General features: G+C 35.5%; 1 protein-coding gene across 1 annotated transcript in view; it reads left to right on the top strand.

The window, feature by feature from the left end:
* LRP1B (LDL receptor related protein 1B) overlaps nucleotides 1–21420 on the top strand; it is a 761744-nt gene extending 740324 nt beyond the window's left edge. The window contains exons 87-91 of the mRNA XM_064451033.1: nucleotides 10589–10665; nucleotides 12798–12888; nucleotides 15289–15433; nucleotides 16463–16561; nucleotides 19092–21420. Coding sequence (XP_064307103.1) covers nucleotides 10589–10665; nucleotides 12798–12888; nucleotides 15289–15433; nucleotides 16463–16561; nucleotides 19092–19232 — 553 coding nt within the window. The 3' untranslated portion in view covers nucleotides 19233–21420. The remainder of the gene's footprint in view (nucleotides 1–10588; nucleotides 10666–12797; nucleotides 12889–15288; nucleotides 15434–16462; nucleotides 16562–19091) is intronic.
* Nucleotides 21421–22414: the final 994 nt, after the last annotated feature.

A 22414-nucleotide genomic window follows, 5' to 3' on the forward strand; every position in this document is an offset into this window, starting at 1 on the left:
GCAAGTAGGTTTAACCTTCCACTTAATGCTGCACATTCTGTGACATCATTTCAGGCCACAGTTCATTGGTTCAAGTCATGCACATTCACATACATTTCACAATATATACTTAATCTGGGGGCTTGTTTCTAGAATACACACGTTCCCTTTGATAAGTGTACTGATGAGTATATTTAAACATACCTTTGGAGTATCTGTCTCATTGGAGGAAGAAATAAAAAGTTTTATTTTTAGTAAGTGAATTCAAAATACAGAAAATGCCACTTGGCTTTTATTGTTCGCATTTTGGGATATTTTACCAAGTTAATCCTACACAGCATGAAGTTTAGCAAACAGTGATGTTGTACATGTTTCATAGTCCAAAACTGACTTCCTATTATCTGTACAGCAAAAGGAACAGAAATGCTACTTAGGTACCACTTCAGGAGTTAATCTTGTATTCATAAGTCTCATTGTTCACTTTATAGAAATAATGCTGTAAAACAGAAATTGTTAAACAAAACTATGTGAGTTACATCATAACTTTGACTTCTCTGATAAAAAAGATGTGTAAAATAGATGCATTTGTATGCTGTATTTCTCTGAAGGATTTTAGGTCTATTCCTTAAAGAGAAAATTTTAATCCTCATCAGGGTGAGAGACAACCTTAGTCTTTGAAAATGCTGTAAGGCAGACATACAAAGAGATATGAAATACCAGGCAGATGAAATAGCTTTACTCAACAATTGTGATGCAAAAGTCAGAATTGAAATCACGACCCAAAGACCTAGGCTTGGGGTAAAATATGAAACTCCAACATCTTTAAACTTATCGAAATGCATGGTTTATGAAAACATAAAATGCTGTGGGCATGTGCTGTGGTTGTCTGTTGGGTAGCAATGACAGTGACTAAGTATGGTGAATAATCTAATTTTTTTAAAAAATATCACAATTCCTTTGTCAGTGTTCTCAAGCAATGAAAGTCTATGATTGAGCTATCATGAATCCATTGGAAAGTAGATTAGTCTTCTAACTACCACTTCTTAAACTTTGAAGAGCATGGAGTGGGTCTGTTTATCAGTATTTGTGTGGGACATGGTTACTTGGAACAGCTTGTTTCTCCATGTGTCGTACAAATACATAATTCACTTCTTCACATTTGGAATATAAATATAGATAGAACTAGTGTTCCTGTTGTCTCTTCAGACTGATTGTTGGGGAGCACGGCCACCACTGCCTGTGTCTAGGAACTGTTAAGAGAATTTTCTAAATTGTTCTTTTTTGACAAAGCCAAGGTGACTTAGGGGAAAGGGAAGAGAAGCAAACAGAAGTCGTCTGATGGAGTCGAATACAGTTACAGTGATAGAGGGGAAAAGTGTAACTCCATATGTCTCGGTTCTTCTTGCCAACCTCAGTTCAAGCTCCACTTGTTCCCAATATTTTGTGTTTTTCTGGCACCAAATCAGTTCTTAACTGGAGCTTCTTCATAGTTTTACCAACCTGATACTGGCAAGTAGAACACCTCTGGAAGGAATGAAGCGATCCCATGTTTCACAACAGTCACTGTGTCAGTGAAGAGGAGTTGCAAAGATTTTCTCTGTAACTTCTGCTCTGATGTTAGAGAAAATGGTTTATCCCTCCAACCTGCATGTCTGGCCACACTCTGTATGACGTCTGTCTCTGGTCTCTGAGAGACACTTATCTAAGGGCTAACGTTTTTCATAACCAGTCTCCAATTCATGGGTGGGTGATTTTTAGAAGAAATAGGAGATGGCTGGGTTTATTGTCTCTCTCACACAGCCAGATCAGTTGAGAATGCAAACTTTATACATAACCAAGCTCTATTATTATTCAGTAAAGACAGTGGAGAATAAGATGTGTATATTCTAAAGGGCAATCTTAAAGGCATAAGTATACAGAGGAACTATACGCATATAATAACATACTCTCCTTTTACCAACCTGTACTGTTAGGGTACATTTTTATTTTATCATCCTACCTCAAGGGCTTTTTTTTCTCAACCTGAATGCAGTAAATATTACGGACACATTGGAAAGAGAAGCTGTGCTTTTCACCTAACCAGTCTAGGAATGAATTAAGGCCTCACTATGGCTGCATATAAGCCACCAAAAAAGGAAGGTTTTGTGAAGGTGGTATTCAGTTTCAGTGAATACTATGTCAGGGTCTAAAAGATACAGAATATACCATGATATCTTTTTGGATATAAAGTTCTATGCAATCCAGATTATTAATTCTTAGCTTTATTTTTAGGAATATAAAGAACATTCTTCCCTCCCTCCCCCCATTTTTGTGCTTCTTGCTCAATAACAAAGGTTGCAAGAGAATTTAATATCAGAATGTTAAAATATGACATTTTCTAAAAAATGTACCACTGCAGGTGTCTTTTAAAGAAGTATTATCTTACATATAGTTACTGTCTTTTTATTATTCACATAGTAAGTTTTTTAAGGATATTTTTAGTACTACTCACTAATGGGTTGGGTTGTGTGGTATAACACGAGAAGCATACGAGATATGTCTGAATTGTGCCAGCAACTTCACAAATCCATTGAAGGCAGAAGGAATAGGAGATCAGATTCAGATGGGAAATAATCAAGAAATGCTTTTTCTATTTATTTCACAAACTGTCAGTTCCATCTGTTCTGTCAGTCTGTCTTTTGTTTTAATAACTACCTTTATTTGCTTCTCTGTTTCCTTTCCGCTACTTTCCACTAATTACCTAACCGCATACATTAATGCAAGAGAAGCAAGGTTTAGGGAGAGATTATATGTTGTTATTATGCTAATGAAGACAGTTGGAAAAAAATTAAAACTTTCAAGTACACAGGATCGTTATTGGTTGTTACATAGGCAATGCTCTCTCAATTTCTTTATACAGAATATTACCCTCTCTCACCTTTGTTTCTTTTATAGTTCACTGTTACTGTAGGCTGCTGTAATTCCATCTCTGTATTGCTATTATTATTTGGATCTGGACATCGATGAGGTCTATTTAGTATTATTATTATTATTATGAAGGGGTCCAGAGAAGGGCCACCAAGATCATCAAAGGACTGGGAAGCTGCCATACGAGGACAGGCTGGGAGAGCTGGGATTGTTCAGCCTTGAGAAAAGGAGGCTCAGAGGGGATCTCATCACCATGTACCAGTACTTAAGGGGCAGATGAAAAGAAGACGAGACTCCCTTTTTACACAGAGTGACATGGAGAGGACAAGGGGGAATGGACACTAGGCATTATAGAAATATAATGAAGGATAGTTTCCGTTATAAGTTTACAATCAAAACCTGTAGAAAGTTAAATCATATTGATCCTTAACTAAAGCCAACTAAATTTAAAGAGAGTTTTTAAAAGCTCTAACAAGCTTTTGAGCAACCCTGCATGCCTGTGGCTGAGGACTTTAAGGTGAAACAAGTAAGATTATATTATTATGGCTAATTAAGAGAATAGTAATTTATTCCTTCTTAGGTCACTTTCTGTATAGAGGTGTGTGTGCAATTCTGTGTATCTGCGGTTTGGAGCCTCTGTTTCCTATGTGTCATCAGAAACAGAGAGAGAAATTCAGAGGACAATGTACAGCATTAAATTAGCTGCCCGTGGCTAGATATGTTGACTGTTCAGTGGGCTTCAGGTTGTTTGTGTTATATTTCTACTTTAGAACGAACATCAGTCTGTCTGTAATGAAGACTGAATCTTCCTGGATAGTTTAATTCCTTGCAGTAAGCAGATGCATGACTTCTGGAGCAAATTAAATAGAGAAATCAGTGGTCTTTCAGATTAATTAAAAGGTCCATACCATACAGGAGCTTGAAAGAGAGCATAACTTTGGTAGCAGAAGAAACTGAAAAATAAAGGGTGGAGAAAGAATAAATTACTTCATTTCTGAACTGAGAATTTTGGTGGAGTAATATGTTGAAAACAATAGTGAACAAATGGGGAGAGAACAAGTCGTGAAAGTTCTTAAAAGTGATAACAAGAAGCTTGAACTTGGAGGTGGAGATGTGGCTAAATAAGAAAAAACTAATTCCTGCAGGAGTGAAATGAATAAGAGAGGTGTTCTGTCCAGCTTTATTTGTAGTCGGCTGGAGCGAGACACTGTGTGTGTGTCTGTGTGTGTACATGCGTGTGTGCACATGTGTGTGTGTGTGTTTATGTCACAGAAATGAGAAAGAAAAGAGTGCATTCCCTCTTGACGGAGGAACTTCCCTCCAGCTCATATTCCTGTGATGCTATACGTCCCTCATGACATTCCTTTTGTGTTGAGAAATCCTCAAATGTGAACAGTTTTTATGTAAGTATACGGATGACTTGTACAAATACTGTAAGTATGTGCAAGTTCATAAGTAAATGTAAAACTCATAACTATGGCAGACCTCTGTTCAAAAATGGGTTAAGATACACCCATAGTCCCATTGCAGGCAAGAACGAGACTGCACCGTGCAATCCCCTGACTGGCGTTTTCTGAAGGTTGAGTGGAAAAAGCTACTGCAGCATTGAACAATTGCAGCATTGGGAAGACCGCCCAAGCGCAGAAGGCAGCTGTAACTATGACAGGCAGTATAAGTCAGAGAACAGAAAATTTTATTAAGTATCTTTCAATAAATGTTTTCCATATGATTTCCTAGGGTATATTTAACATGCTACCCAATTACAATTACAACAGGAAGTTCACAGTATTACACTAGTGCTTTGAGAGCTTTCTTTCTCAACTAAAACACCTTTGTTATAAATGTCTTTAATTTGAACATAATCAGCAGGATATGACTTTATATTATAGAAGATCTTTCATTCAGTCTATATCGCAAACTAATATTAGTTGAAGAATTAAATGCAAACAGATGTTGGAAGGGTGGTTGTCAGAGGAGAAATGACAAGACCTTGGAAAAGAGGAGTATGTGTATTTTTCATTGAACACTTACTAGCTAGGCTGTAATGCAGACATCCTTTGTCCCTGAGTTTAAAATTGTTTGGGGAAAACTTGCATAGTAGCTACTGCTGTACGGCACTGCTTACTTTGCCTCTATGAGAAGGAGAGAAAAATGTGGTTTGTCCTATAGCTATTGATCCAATCATTTCTCATTTTTTCCCCATTTTTACCACCTCAGGCTATTCTTTTCTTTTTGCTTTGTTGCTCAGTGTAATTTCAGCTACAGTAGTAGTCATCTAGACATGCTTAATTGTTATATATTTACTCTATGTTAATAATATTAATACTTGTATAGCATATCTGCTGTACACATATTACAAAGAGTGTGAAGTTTAATGACCCTCAGTTACTTCTTTTTCTTACCTTGGGATGATAGGAGCTGAGTTGTGTCTGAAGACTTGTTCCTTTGCAGCGAACTCCATGCAGCAAGTGTGGATGATGATTTGTATATAATACTGTCATGCACAAATTAAATTCATGTTTGAAGTCATATTTTATTTTGTCTTTTATGTTATTACTAATTTTAAAATTCTTTGGGTTCCTCAAAATAATATTCGATGGTTTTCACTGATATTTGGATTATACAATTTTCCTATTCTTAATTTCTTGGATTGCAAGGCAATCTGTATTTCATTTTAAGGTAACATAGAGTTTCTCTCCCTTAGCTTCTGCACAAATTCTTTCACTTTGTTTTCCTTACAAAGATGCCAAGTATTGCTCATTAGACAGAAGTACTAAAATGTGATATTTTCTTGTATAAAATATTAAGGAAAAAGTAATACTTGAAAATAATTAAACCCTACAGTGTAGGAGAAGGTAAAAAATGTGCTATTGATCAAAGCTGGGGTGGGTTTTGGGGGCTTTTGTTCTTACAAATTCTTTGTATCCTTGAAGTTTTATTTGTGGGTATAACTCTCTCTCTCTCTCTCTCTATATATATATATATATATATAGGTATAACAGCTAAATTTATTATAAGAAATGGTTTAGTGATTTAGTTTTGTGTAAGGATTTTGTCAACCTAGAGTTGTAGGGAAAAGAGATTATTTTGACTTCTGTCTTTCAATGCAATTTAATACAGATAGTAAATAACTATAATCCAGATGTCTTCTTCTCTCGTCTTACACGTAGTTTTAATATTAATGAAAAAGCATGTTCCAGTGGAATTTTAATGTAAGTGTTCTTAAAATAGTGTGGCTGGATACTTTCATTAGGATGTTTTACTATATGATACTGTCTATGCCATGACTAAATAGAAAAGCAAAGTTAGAAAATTACTTTGTATAATGAAGAAATATCATTTATAGTTAAGGAACATTTTCAATTCCCCTTACACCTCTGTTTTGTAATGACTCTTCCACAGATTCTGTTATATTTTCTAGACTAATCTTTCAATGCTGCTTTCTGTCATTTTTTTGATACACACTTGTATATTGAGTTGGAAAGCAGTTGTCTACAAAAGGATTTTTAACCGCATATTATGCCTGCTATATGATGTTTTTATGACAAGACCTGTGGCACCAAAAAAAAAGGGAAAAAAAGAAAACAGAAATGAAAAAAAAATTGCATACTGACACCAAATTAGCCTTTTTACTAGTTTTTTCTATTTATTCAGACATTTCATAGTCAAACGGTTCCTTTTGGTCAAGTGCCCGTATAATTGAGTTTAGAGTGTTTCAGTGCACTGACCTGTAAGGGTTATACAAAAAGAGAGAAGAGAGACATTCTCTCCCATGAATAGATTCTGTAACAACAGCATGACCAGTGTCTGAAATGTAAATACCTTAATTCTAAATATCCCTCATTACAGGTGGGACACCTTTATAATTTCAGTTTAAAGTTTTTAAAACATCTCTCTGCTGTAATACTATTTCCTCAAAATAAGTAATTCCAGTCACGTAGGCCTTCTGTATCTCAGAACGTGTTTCCCAAGCAGCCACCTCTTTCTAAATGTAGAACTAAGTTGTAGCATATTTTTATTAATGACCTTGGCAGCAGACTATGTACAACCTCTGTTTATTACGTTCACTTTCAGTTTTTATGTTGGCATTCTCTATGACGTTGCTGCTCTTTGATCTGTTCCTGTTCACCAATTCTGTGGCAACTGGAGATTTGCACCTTAAGATGTTCACTGTAGCACCTCGCACCACTCAGCTGACTCCAACCCGTCCTTCACTGTCAAACTCCCCATCTGTTTCCATTTGTTTTTATGTGTAGCTCAGATCAGGCATTATCACTGTTCTTTTTTCACAGTTTTTGATAATATGAATGTCTTCAGTGAAACCAGTGGCTTTATGCAGTTCTGCTTCGTTAATGCCTTTTGGTTGCCCACACTGCAAATGTCCTGTCTCCGACTATACAAGTATTGGCAATGCTACAGAACAAAAGGTCCTGGGACCAAATGCTTTAAAAGGTACAAAATACTGCACAACAAGTTGAACCAGAAGTCAGTTCCCATGCTAGGTACTGAGCAGTCTCAGCTTAAATGTCCTAATATCAGAAAATGTTATTATTAAAAACAATTTTGGTCTACAGTATCAGAAGACAACTGAAACTGGTTAAGACCTGCTCATTTCCCATGTTCCTACATGAACAGTTGTCGATGTCCCAACCCCATCATTATTCATGTGCCTGCTCATGGCTAATTTGCTGTGTCAAATTCCCTTGCAGACAACATACCTTTCCCCTGGGTTTTACTTCCTTTTCTATTCTGTCTGCCCAAGACAAGTCTTTGCTAGCTTGCTGGACCATAAAAGGGCAATCATTCTACCTCTAAGCGTAGAAGGAAATAACTGCCATCCTGTCAGTGCCAGTCCCTTTGAAGTTTATTGGAGACAGCAAGCATTTGGAAAAAATGAAAATGGAGTGGCAAGCAGCTATCATATTTTTATGAGACTTTCATCAAATGCCTGAGAAGTGTTTCAGTATTGCTGACTTTTACACTTTTACAATTAAAATGTCAAGATAGTTAAAGAACTGCCAATATTCTTACTTTAATTTCTTCCTGGTTGCTACATGTATATCTGTAGGATTTCTGTCTTCACCAGCTGTGGTGTCATATCTGCTGTAAGATTTTGAAGAACACAACTGTGCATTATACACAATTTTCTCATAAGCTTACACTTGCATGCTTCATAGTGATTCTTATGCTAGTCTCACTGTCTTGTATTCTTTAAAGTGTTTTAAGACAGATTCACAGTAATGATTCTCTTATACAGCGGATGCATTTGAACCTTCAATATAAGAATTTAGGTACAAAGATAAGATATTTCTAACTCTCAGAGAATTCTTTCCCTTTCAATAGTGTAGTATTAAATGAAAATTGCCTCTCATAACAAGCTTTAATCACGTGAGCTAAATCCCCATCAGCAATGATACAAAACTTCCCATAAGAAATATTAAGACTTTATTTCATGGTTGTCACATGCCAACAGTTTGGAACCCAGCAGAATATTCTAGGTATAAAGATTTATGGTGTTTCTCTACAAGAATGGAGATACTTATTTTGCTGCCGTATGCTGAATAGCAATCTTTCGAAAAAGCAAGTTCCTTGAATAGTATCTTAGTAAGGTAGGCTGTCCGTGTAATCATTTCCATTTGATATAATTGCAAAAAAGAGATCTGTAAAGAAATGAAACAGATTTATCTTTCAAAAGATTCAAATAATGTGTTCCATGTGACTTGGAATGTGCTAAAATGGTGGTATGCAGGACTGCCAATGTTGGTTGGGTTCAGTTTTAAAATACATCATTGTGAACCATAATGTGTGTAATTAATTAGTAATTGGGGGGTTCCTTTGCAGTGAGGAAATTTAAGTGTGTATTTACCATGTTTATTTAAGTAAACAAACTTATTTCAATAAACATGAAGAGCTGCTAAATTTTAAATGCAATCAACCATTTGAAATTTTTTTAATCAACTATTAATTAATAAACATGTTTTTAAAGAGCATCTGTGCCTTACCTCTGTAGAGTTTGAGTTGAGCACCTTTATAACATATTCTACCAAAAATGAAATTAGTTCCCTCCAAAAAAGTTCAAACTTAATATGAAACCCAGTAAAGAGATTTATCTGAATGTTGGGTTGTGCTAGAATAGGCTTAGGAGCAAAGAGAGAAACAAGCCATTCCTCTGCAGTGATGTGCAAAGACAAAAGAGAGTCAAAACCATCACCAGCAGAGTACCAGGGCCTTCCTGTAGGAATTACACAATTTTTGCCTGGAATATTTTGTAACTTTCCAAACCTTTTTGTATTATAGAACAATGTGAGTTGTTAAGCATGTCTGCCTCTAGCTTCTGCAATTTTTTAAATTCTTAGAAAGGCATCAGATAACAATCGTTCTTAGAACTGCAGGCAAGGTAATGCTCTATTGCATTTTCCTAAAGATAACCCATGTTGAAATTCATACATAGTTCAAAAATACATGATTTATTGCGCTATATGCAACAGAGGCAGATGAAAAGTGACTACTTCCTGCCATTTCCACAAGAAGAGTTTGAGATTCTGTAGTAAACTTAATCATATTTACAGCTGGGTGAATAAGCACTTGAATTTCATTCGGGCATTTGTTTCTATTTTTTGATGGATTTGCTGAGTCTGCATACATGGACTCCTACTGTTTGCTTGTATGCATGGAGGGCATTCCAAATCCCGATTGAAGAAATATTTGCATATTGTTATTTACACAAGGAAATGATAGCAGAGTAACTATGCACTCATCCAGGCGCCTGGCTCGTGAAACATGTATTCTGAACATAAACAGTATTCCGGGTCCTCTGAAGCCAGCAGATGCTCCTGCCCCTTCAGGACAGCTCTTTTTGCTTTAACTCTCACACCTGTTTACACACACATATATATTTCTGCAAACACATATCTAGCTATATAGTTCAAAATTTAAAAAGATAAGCCCATTAAATTCTAGAATTTTCGGGCAAACCTTTACATCTGAAAGCAAAGAAAAGGGGAACTTCAGTTAATTTGTGAATATTAGTCAAGGATAGGTCTTAGTTGTTAAAGTAAATTATTACAACCAGGTCCGTAAAAACTATTCTGCGGTAAAGTTTGCATTTTCCAGAGCAATGGGGGACACCAAGAAGTGTGAAAGGAGCCAACTGGTATGGATACTGTGAGTTAAAGGATGTGTGCAGCGGTTTATGTCCAGTCAGATATGCTTTGTGCAATACAGACGTGGCTGTTAGAGCTTCTAGATCAACGCTGACTCTAAAACTATATGGCACAAATAAAGTGCCTTAGCAAATAAGCCTTGCTGGACTAAGTTGGCTATGCATGGATCCAGCTCAAGTGTTGCTTCATTATTGCATTGTAGGTGGTAGTTGGTCTAATAGGATGTTAATATACTGTTGATTATGCCTGTTGGTTTATTATTCAAGAATTTTAGTAGCGGACTCTGGAATTAAGATTGCAGTGATAATAACAGGAACTGACGATACAAAGCTGTAGTGTTAAACTAAAAATGTACTCAGAGTGTTGTAAGTGCCGTGGCAGAGCACTGCTGACTCTTCCCATGAAGCTTATTGTTTATTTTGTAGAATCACTGTTGTCATTCGTGTAGCTCTTGAGAAGATGCTGGTGGTCTCTTTAATAGGTTAGTGTGTTAATGGCTGTCATCTATTAACTTTGCCATCTTAATTGGATCCTTTTAGATGTTCAGCCAACTGGTCAGGCACACAGTGTGAGAGGCCAGCTCCCAAAAGCAGCAAGTCTGACAATATCAGTACAAGTAAGTACTTCAAATAACTGCTATCGCTTGTCAAATTTGGCTCAGTTTAGAAATTTTAATCTGGTGATATTTTAGAATGTGAGTTTGTGTTATGAAATGTGCTGATTACCTGCATTTAAAGAAGAAATTAAGAAATGTAGATCAATTTTTCAATTGACATTTGGTGTTTCATGAGGTGGTTTGGATGCAAGCCATATGCTATGCACTCACTGCTTCAAAAGGGCTAGCCTGCACTTTTCTTAAAGAAAGTGTATCAAGTGGCAAGTGCTTGGTGATATCACTGCTGTGCAGAGAACTAGTACCAGACCTCTGACCATTTAAGTCCTACTGAAAGCATCAAAAATAGTGTTGTAAGTAGTTCATAACTTTTGCATTGGCTGTCTGCGGAGGTTTGGATTTTACCTACTGTGAAAATCATCCTGAAAGTAAGAATAGCTCCTGTCGTATTTTTTTAAACATGTCTGTAAGCATAAAAGGATGGTATTGCTACACTATTGGCAGTTTAAACTAGACAAGGTTCCCTGCAGTGCATTGAGTATGCTGATGGTTCCCTGCTGTACGTCTCTTGGTCACATTTAACCCAACTGGAGCAATAAAATGAATCATTCAGGTCAGCTTGATGCTTTAGATGAAATATTCCTAGTGATCCAGACAAGTGAAATAACACTTACAAGCTGGAAACAGGCAAAGAAGCAGCCAGAGCCTCGATCAGTATTTCACGTTGAGGGAATAGCTGCTGCCATTTGGGAAACGGGTGTTCGTCTTGTGCCTGCTCCTAGACCCCAGGCTGCACCACGGTCACCAGAAGGCAATTCATGCCTGGTGGCCTGTTTTTCCGGGCTTTTTCTCTTCAGTGTTTACCTGCCAAGAAAAAAAGAACCTTTTCTTTTTTTTTTTCCTCCTAAGTAGAACTTCATCCAGTTATTTATCAAACATTTTCTTAAAATAGCATGTAATGTCCTTCACATGCTGAATCTTCATAAGCTGAAGTGAACTCAGGATGCCTCAAGTTTTTATTCAGCAGGACTTCATTTTAGGCCTCTGACAACCTGACTTGGCTTTCAGTAAGCCTTCAGGCAGAATTCGAGGCAACTTTTTCAATTCGTTATTTATACTGTGTTTAATGTAGAGCAGAGACTACCAACAGCTTATATTTTTAATAAATCAATAAATGTAACCAATGAAACAACCAGCAGTATTTTTGTTTTCCACCGGTCAAGGATTGTTATGTTAAAGGAAACGCATGTCATTCTACATTGGCTTTATACCGGCGTTCTGTAGTTTTTACAGGCCAATTTTTTATAACATAAAATTATTTGTTGCATCTATTTCTTTATTGCCAGGTGCTTACATTAAAGCCGAGAAATTCTTAGAAGGGTGCAATTGCTGACCTTATTTTTGCAGGTAGTCTCATTTCAGTGAAGTTATCTGCCAAAATAATGCTAAGCCATTTTCTTCTTCCCTGTTCCCTCCTCTCCTTTAACATTGCTGTCTGATCTGCGCACTGTTTTTCTGCTACATTAAGCATTATTGTAGTTTCCTTGATTGCCTATATCAACATAACAAAATTATTGGCTCCTGAGTACAATACAGTAAAATGCAGGAATGCACAAACCATCTAGAAATGAATATTGCTTACTCCTTTTCATTTTCCCACAAATAGGAGTAATAAATACATATAAATACTGATAATGGAATTCTCCAATCAGAGCCATGCCTACTGAATATTTTAAATTAATAGTTGCGTGACTTAAATAGACTACTGAAGATGATAGTGGCAGTTAAAGTCAGGCACCATGCCACTCCAATCCCAATTTTTCAGCAATTCCACATACCTTCATACAGTATCGCTGCAAACAAGGGCAGGGAATTAGTCCAAAGTATACTGGTATCCAGAAAGAGGAAGCTCCTGATTTGTTGATAAAAGTACTTGTGTGTACACCATTATATGTAATGATTATTTTTTTGATTGATCAACGTTAAAATCTCAAATCAGTGAAGCTCATCGCATGAAATTGCGTTGTTGGTGAGGGGAATTAGTCTTTTTAAATTAATTTAACTGTTTTACAGCTGTGAAGAAATTACTAGATGTAGCTGTAAGTATTCAATGATATTTCCTTTTCCTGTTTTAGGAAGCATTGCAATCATTGTCCCTCTTGTTTTACTGGTGACTTTGATCACTACTCTGGTAATTGGACTATTTCTTTGCAAAAGGAAACGAAGGTATGTAATTTTATATTGATGTATGAAAAAACAAAGGTGAATCTTTGAAGTACATGCATTTTTTGGTATAAAAAAGTTCTCTTCCAATAAGTTGAGCAGATATTAAAAAAACACCACAACAAACAACCCAAAACTTGTTAGTGGATGCAGTTAGTTATGTTTTGGTTCTTGCTGGAACAATCACGTCTATTACTGATATTCCACATACACTAGATAAGAAAATGTAGTTCTTTTCTTATCCAGTTTGCTCAATCCTGCCATGGCTGTATAAGTGTTAATAATTTTATCCAGAGACTTAGTGAACTTAGTAAACAAAATTAATGTGTTTCATTGGAACCACATAATTAATATTGTTCATGTCTAAAAATACTGTCGGATAGAGCCTGAGCAGAATTTCCATTTTCTAGTTATAGTTCACTTCAATATATTTACTTCGATTAGTTCTTTTCAATATTATATAAGTTTTAGTGAAGATGTAAACAATGTTTAAAGTATCTACTGTAGAGTCCCAAGCCTTGTCATCATTACTGTATTTCTTTAGTGTCTTGCATAGGAAGCCAAATTCCAGCACTGAACAGTGATCTTTTGTTCTCTTGAATTTAGCTGCCTTAGAGCTGGTGATGAACGTAGGGAATGTAGTAGACATTTTGACTTTGGCCATTTCTTCAAAGGCCATCTTGGGTGGCAGGGGAAGCAAGAGTGTTTCTACTGTATGCAGACACCTGAGAGAGCTGCTTTCTTGTTTTCAGAGAAACAAGAAAGTGTTGTTAGTGGCGGTGCAGAATTAACAAGGAAAGTTTCCTAGTAGTAAATAAGTGTCCACTAGGGAAGGCATGGAGTGGGAATCAGACAGCAAACCATTTACTTCAGGCCTGAAGTTGGCTTGCTGGTTGGTCTTGAGCAGCTGTCTTCCTTTCTCCTGGGGCTTGTTACCCCACCTCGGAAACCAAGATAAAGTCTTTTGTAAAGTCCTTTAGAAATATGTGATGAATCTACTGTTCCTGCAAATGTGACCATTTATGAGACTATTTCAGGCCTCCAGACTAGAAGAATCTTTTAAGTTACTATCATCTAGCATCATGCATAGCATCTCCCCTGCAGACTCTGGTGCTAACTAGTAAGCATTAATTTTTAAATACTTTTTGAAAAGCCAACAAGATAAACACAATCCCTGCCATACTGTTAGTAACGCTGCCCCTGCCAGGCTCCATGGATGTCATTACATGCTGCTGTACCTAAAAAACCAAGTTTAGTTATAGCCAAATACTGAAAAATGGTCTGTAAATTGTTTAAATTACTGAGAATAACTTGTTAAATAATAGATCTTCAGTAGAGAAGTAGAAGTAACCTCAATAAATAACTTTTTTTTTCCTTAAAATTATGTATGAAGATGTATTTCAGGATTTTTTTAATCTCTTCAGAGAAGGCTGTTGAGTATTAAACTAGGTATAGGTGTTCAACACTTGTACGCTACAGGTAAGTGCTTATTTTAGGAAATATTTTTTCTATGCCATTTCTGAAAAATACAGATCCTTTAGTATATTGGATTTCAGACAATGACTGTATCTTTCTCAACCAAACAAGAGGACTTGACTATTATCATCCTGACTGTGACCTCCCTGTTAGTCCCTTGTAATTCTAGAGAATATATTGCATTGCGAAAAATTGCCCTCTTGAGGTTATTTCAATTGCTCAGACTAAAATCACCTCCTTAGCTGAAAGAAATGAATTCAGCAACTAAAACAATTCAACTCAATCACTTATCTTTACTGATATCTAATTCAAGGTTAAAAATAAGAGTCTATCTTTTATTAAAGTTTGAAAAAAATTCAAATTGAACTTCAGCTTTCCAATAACCACTGGCAGGGAATACGAACTGGAACTCTGTGAAGTTCATACATTTTTAATGCATCATAATGAAACCATTTGCTTGTCCTCAGATTACAACTGACTTTGGGCAACTGATTTCAGATGGAAGTGAAATGAATGAGCAAGGGAACATGACTCATGTTCACTCCATCTTCATTACTGCAGGGAAACTGCAATGAATTTGCAAGGCTTTACTTGGGAAGTGAGTGAAATCTGGAAATAATAGGAGGAAGTCAGGGTTATAGACGAGTGAGCACTTTGTACGAAATCATACCACCACAGCCAAACTGAGAAAAACAATAAAAACCTACTTCCAGCTTTTGTGAGATCTACACGAAGGCACAGATTGTTGCATTTTTTGAAAAATGAAAGGATTTTCTGATTGTTTCTGCAGGAAATACTTTTTCATTCTGTTGGTCTTAATGATTAAAGAGAAATAAAATAAAAGTTGTACTATTTTAGGATGAAGCATCCAAGAAAGGACTTGAAAAGACACTAGCTTCTCTTTTTGTGTGTGTTTATGCATTATAGGACAAAAACTATCAGAAGACAACCCATTATAAATGGAGGAATCAACGTAGAAATTGGCAATCCATCATATAACATGTATGAGGTGGGCCATGATCACAGTGAAGGTGGTCTTCTAGCCTCAGATTTTACTGTAAATGCAGAAAAGGTAATTTTTTTTTTTACTAGTAGCAAAACCACTACTTATTTTACTTACAAAGCTTTTGACTTTAAATGTAATTAATAGAAACATAAAACAATGGCATTTAGATTTAGTTAATGAATATAAAGGCAAGTTAGATTCCATTAGAATAAATGTCATGTATGTATTAACAGCTGTTCTGCAGTCTGATGCTTGCTGATGGGCATTTTTCCGAGTGCTTGCATTTTACCAAAATAGAGTTAGAACTAAACTATGAAATGAGTTTTTTTGTCATAGACACATCTGCCTTGCGTTGCCGAATCGCGACCTATCTTTTTAGTCTAGTCTCAGATACTGAACGGAAATACGTTATTGTACTGTCTACCATCTGAAGCGTGATGGAGTGTATGCATACATACAAGAACTAACTTATTTCATATATGAAAGCTTCCAAAGGCATAAAGAATTCAGGGTTCTGGCTGGATAGATAGATTAAATGTTTACACAAAGCTAGTAAGTATTATCATTTTCTTGTAAAAGATGCTGTCACTTCTGCAGCACCGCTCTTCAGTGATTGAACTCCCTGAGTGATGTGACATGGGATGAATGGGGTAATGCTGCGATATCTTTCCTAGAGCTCCGTAATCAGACATACACCAAAGGGCAGCCATCATTCTGTGGCATTTCTGACAAAGCAATAACCGGATTACCGTTAGCTCTAGGAATGTCATCGCTGAATCACATAGTCAGTGTGCTGAATGCAAGAGGTAAGCTGAAAATGGAGTTAGTCACTGGAGGAAGAGTAACTGAGCCAATGTCTATTGTGAAATCTGGCTCTAATCCTTAACGGAAAATTATTTTAAAATGCTGAATTTTATTCTCCTATTGAACGCAAGAATTTTTAATGCTGAAGAATACCTGTAAGTAGTTTTTTTTAAATTGTAGATGACTCTGAAATAATGGTTTTAATCAGTGCACTGTTTGTTTAACAGTGTTGATAAGTACACATGGACAATGGTCTATTAGCGCAGAAACTAAAATTTTCTGTTTATACAGGCCAGATACATAGGGGGAGGGCCCACTGCATTCAAGCTTCCACACACAGCTCCATCAATCTACCTAAACTCTGACTTGAAAGGACCACTATCAACAGGGGTGAGAAATGACGATTCAAATCCATTTCATTCCACCACAGGCCCTTTCTAAAGAAAGTTTGTCTGTCATTTTTAAGTAGAGGCATTTTCTCTTTGTTTTCAATTTTGTTTTTCCTCTTTTAATGGGAAGAAGAATGACAGTAAATAATACATTTTCTATTTGAAATAAAGCGTTCCTTTCTGCATACAAAATTTCATCTGTAACCATCATTGTAACATGATATAAAACTGCAAATGTGTCTTTGCAAAGGAATGCAAAACCAGTGTGCAATATGATGCTTTTCCATAGTATTATATAAATGTAGCATAGCATTTGCAGCCATGTATCTTGATATATTTGCAATTTATATGTAATTACAGGCATTTAGTGAAGTTTATCCAACTGAAAGTAGTTCCCAAAGAAACGAAAACAAGTCCTTGCATTATAGAGGAATGTGATACACACTAAAATGAACAATTTCCTTTAATGTTTGCAATTCATTTTTTGACTGTTCAGCTTTCAATCGATTTTTATCATAAAATACTTTTAAAAAATCAGATTTTTACTACAGTTTAGCATGACGTTTGCAAACAATGAAATTTAGAATATTAAAAAGGGACATCAATACGACATTCATGTTCATGTTCCTCAGTATATTGGTTCATCCTCTGTGCCACTTGCGTTCTTGCATGATTGTAATATGTTGTATCTGGAGGTTTAACAATTTGTAGAGGGGATGATATTTCTGATGGAGCACAAAACCATGGATGATGACAGCTGGAATATATGCCCATCTCTAACATTTGCTATTATTCAAGTTACTCCAGTTACTTTCGGTACCTCACTGTACTACATTATGCTATCAGTACCCACTCAGAGAGATATCATGGGACAGGCCCTACTGTTATATATAATTTTAATAACTCCATAAGGCACTATATAGATGCCAAGTGTCTCCATTCTGTTGTGGTTATCATCCTTAATGAAGGTTGTCAACGAAACAAAAAGTCCTGTCAATTGAAATAAAACTAAATTTCTGTTTTCCTAAATTTCTGATTATAGTCATTACGACAAATGTAAAGACAGGCATAACTGAGTGTTTGCTCTCATAAATTACTGCAGCAGTTGATTACATATTTATGTTCCGTTAGTATAGAAGAGTATAGAAGAGTAGCATCTTTTTTTTTTTTTTTTAAAATAAATGTGACTCAACTTTTTCTGCCTCCATTCCAAGAAAGTGTGAAACACCAGGCAATTGCTTTGTCATCTGTAATAAATTGAACAGGCAGGTTTTAACTCACTAAATGATTAGCTGCTGTAGCAAGACAGCCTAAGGAATATCTTAATCCTGGGCTCGGAGACATTAACTATCAACAAGGAAAGGAAGAACTAAGATTCTAGACATTTTTCATTCCTTGTTCCCCAGGGTGTACTCGGGATATTTGCAAGACAAGAAAACCTACCCACTTCTGTCTTGGGTAATTTAAAGTTTAGCCACTTCTGTGTGCACCAAACAAGTTAATTTACCTATTTTATAGCTTACTGCTCTTCCACTCAGTATTTGTGTAAGCAAAGCTGTGCAGTTTCGTTAGTTATAAGAAAGAGGAAGATTTTGACCACAAGGCACCCTGTCCAGTTATTATAGGTAAAAGCTGAACATCTAGTTGGATAGCAAGGGTCTTCTAGGAGACAATAAAGGCACAAAGTATGAAGGAACTAGTGGAGAAGTTTACATGATAAACCTTGGATAGTGCTTTCTCCTTAACATGAGTGACAGGAGAGTAAGTTTTCATCCATGTTATGCAACCTTCTGTGTTGTCAGACTCAGGAGATTTCTCATATACTGAAGTGCTTTGCAGAATTAAAAATGGACTTGTCCTATACTGAAGTGCCACTCGTTTCAAGAGATTTTTTTCATTACAGTCCAAACTACCAAAATTCCTGAGAAAATCCTTCTCATTCTTTAACTACTATGATATATTAACAGTTATGCTGGTTTATTATTAAAGTTTAATTTACATTACAAAAGTATTGAATTTTTGGTCAAATCATGTTGTATATTTGGGCCACAGAATTCGAAAACATGGTCAGCTATTGATGGGATGCTGATGTCTTAGAACAGGTAATATATGGAAACTGTTGGTTGCAGTTTTCTACTGTTAAACTTGTCACATGGTCTCACAGTGCACCTTCTCTATAAACTTCCTCATATCTATTCTGAAACCTTCCAGTGTAATAAGGTGGACAAGTCAACTTCAGAAACATTCTTCAAGGTTTTCGTTTTATTTTTTGTCATTTTTAATGGTTTTAATATCATAATATGCTGCATGTCATGTCATTGATTATTTTAATAGCATGTCTCACCATGAATTTAATTTGCAACTAAATAATTAACTCATTATCAGGTTTGCAGAAGTCCAGGTATCTATTAAATATGTCCGATTATATTTTATGTGTACTCGTTCTTGCTTTAACAAAACCATTTCCATTTCCATAAAAATTTATTTTGGTTTAATCCGACTGATCTAACGTATGCTTAATTTCTCTGCAGCCAACAAATTACGCCAATCCAGTGTATGCAAAGTTATACATGGATGGACAAAACTGTCGAAACTCCTTAGCAAGTGTCGATGAAAGAAGAGAACTCCTTCCAAAGAAAATAGATATTGGGATAAGGGAGACTGTGGCATAATCTGCTGTTACCTTTTATACTCTGTATAAATGTATAAAATATAAGGATTACTTTTCTATGTACCAACAGTATTATAATTGTTTTGGCATCAGCATTACCTCTGTTTTTTGTTTGGTTGATTGTTTTCTGGGTTTTTCTTTTGCTGATGACTTTTGACTGACCATTTGTAAGGTATTTTTATGAAAAAGAAACTGCACTACGGTACAATTTACAACAATGCTGCTGAAATAACACACCTTTAAATTTGTTAAAATTGCAAACAACATATTCGTTTGTAGCGTGAAAATGAGCAATCTATTTTCTATGAACTTTTTTGGTTCTACTTAATCGAAGAAGATGGTATCTGCACTTTTTCATTATGTAGTCTGGAAGCTGTAGTACAGTGTGTAATTTTGTTTATTTTAAATGGTGAAAGAATGATTGAATGGTCTACTCTCTTCTTTGTGCCCATTAGAATTTCTCTTCAGATCCTGATAAAGCTAGATAACTTTTCACAAACAAACATAACTTGCTTTTAAATTAGCTTTAGGTTGCCAAGAAGTAAACAAGACTATAGAAATGAAACATCTAATGATCTGCATGAACACAATGATTATGTTTCAGAAATTCAGTGACTGTACATGATATACTAAACATATATACCATGTAAACAAGCTTTGTATTTATTAAAACCTTATAGAACATAGTAAAGATATATCTTGGAAGCTGAAACCTTACTTGCTGTGGGACAAAGCATATGAACTCCAACAGTCCTGTAGGACAGTAGCCACCCTAGAGCACAAGAGGGCATTGCCTACACATGCATTATATATTTACTCACTTAATCACTTGCATTACTTATGGATTAATAATTCCCCAACACATACCAAGCAGTAGGGAAAAACCCAAACCCCCAACCTTAAGCACACACAGATGATCACAGCATTCAGTTTTGACAATCACAAAAATCTTATACCTGTTTAGAGATATCAAAGAGTACAAAACACAGCAGTTTCTTTAAATGAAGATAAACTGTGGTATTTCAGAGGTAAAACACAACTAAATTGCATATTAGTGACGCCTTACCTAAGCCCGAGTTTCAGTAGTCTGGGTTAAATATCAAAATCCAAGTATCAAAAGTGAAAAGCATCAGTATCAGTTTCCAGCACTTGCTCTGACCTGGTCTGCTTTCTGTTGTTATAAGAGGGAAAATCTGACTCACCTTTTTTAATTTTGATGGAAATAAAGAGTACAATTTCTTTCAGGTTTGAACTGAATCGAAATATTTTATACATAACTTTAAAGGCACAAAAGACTTATTCACACATATACTGTGGAGGACCCTTCCTTCCTCTGCTAGACATGACTGACTTTTAGCTATCATCATATATTAACCTAACAGATTAAATATGTTTGTGGTTGCTCTTTATTCCCTTTGTACAAGCATTACAAAAATAACTGCTGTTTTATAAAAGATTTTTGTTGTACTATTGTGCATGCATACTACCTATTTCTAAACTTTGCCATATTGGGGCCTTTATAAAACTCTTGATTTATGTAATACTAGTGCAATTTTGCTTGAACAATGTTATGCATATCATAAACTTTTTCAGGTTCTTGTTTAAGTACATTTTTTTAAATTGAACAGTATTTTTCATTTTGGTTATAATAGTCATTTTGCCTATGTTTCTACAATGAAGTGTTAAATACTTTATAAAAAAATTGTTGACTGATTTACTTAAATGAAAATCTACGTACTTAATTCAGTGTGTTGACTAATTTTTAAATTTAACTTATAAAATGAAAACTAAAGAAGAGCAAAGTGAAGGGAAAGAACATTGTACAATGGCTAAATTCCTTTTCTTAATGACAATTTTTGCTTTTTATACAACTTCTCTTTCGATGTTTTTGCAGCTCTGCACATGTTTGGATAACCTAGGTGTATAGCTGTATATTATGTCAATAGAATTTAAAAATGATTTTATTTTCTATAAAAATACTGTATTAAATAGTTTCATACCATATGGCTATGATTCCACAGGTTCTGCCTTTGTTCCACTGACATCATCAGAGATGGATTTAGCGCTCAATTTTTGCATAATTACAGTTGTTATGAGGCAGAAATAGTTGGTCTTTTCAGAAACTTTATTGTTTATTTTCTGGCAGAGATTCTTATATCTTTAATGCTCAGGTAGAATTAAATTTTGACTAGTGGGTATATAAGTAACATGAGTCTGAAACCATGAACTCTTATATGGACCTAATGAAATTTATTTGTTATGATGTCTCAAGTTTCCTTTCAGTGAGACACTTTTATTTACTTTACACTTGCTTACGTGTAAATTACTTTTTTAAAAAACAACTTTATTTATTTTCTTAGAAATACACAGTTGATGTCAGTGGAGCTATTAGATATTGGATATTAGATCAGAATCTGGTCTTAAGTTTATAGGCAGAATTTTGATGGCGATATTGAGCTCTACCGCTGCCATGCCTTTAAGATCTTTAAATTACACAACAGTGTAATAATCCCCGGTGGATTTTTTTTGTTTGTTTTTCACTGTACCGAGGTTTTCCATAGGAGCCATTTCTCACAGTCCTTTAATAGCCCCAGAATCCCCAGGCTCTGTAGCTGTGCAAAATGCACAAGTAGCTGGAGGGTGGAAGATTGAGAACCTGATCAATAACCTATATGTGCATCCTCATAAGTTCGATAAAATAATTTTGGGCAGGAAATTCTATAAACTTTTACAAGCAACAACAAAAATGCTTAACTTTCTACGTTTCCACAGCCGCCTTGCAGTTATTAATGCAACAGATTCGTGTGTGGCTTAAGTTGACATAAGCTTAGAGGAAAAAAACTTGGATAAATGTGCCTGTATCACTGATTAAAACATCTGTCTCTTCAGGGTACAGTTACATAGCTTTTTGTGGTTGCTTTCCTGAAGATACTAATGACATTTCATGTGAAATGCTAGTACTGTACTATTTCACTGAATTCATCAGGGTAGAGTTTTTCTTCCACAGTACTAATAATTTTTCTTAGCAATGCGAAGCAGTTTGTGGGTTCCATAAATATCAGGTATTAAAATTATTCAGGGAAATGGAACTTCTGATAAATCTAACCCTGAAATACACTGTTCATTTACTTTTTACTCTTAGGCTAAGGAATGGTTCCAGGTTCTTGGTAGACCACGATATAG

Source organism: Phalacrocorax carbo, chromosome 5, assembly GCF_963921805.1.
Source record: "Phalacrocorax carbo chromosome 5, bPhaCar2.1, whole genome shotgun sequence".
In the NCBI taxonomy this organism is placed as follows: Eukaryota; Metazoa; Chordata; class Aves; order Suliformes; family Phalacrocoracidae; genus Phalacrocorax; species Phalacrocorax carbo.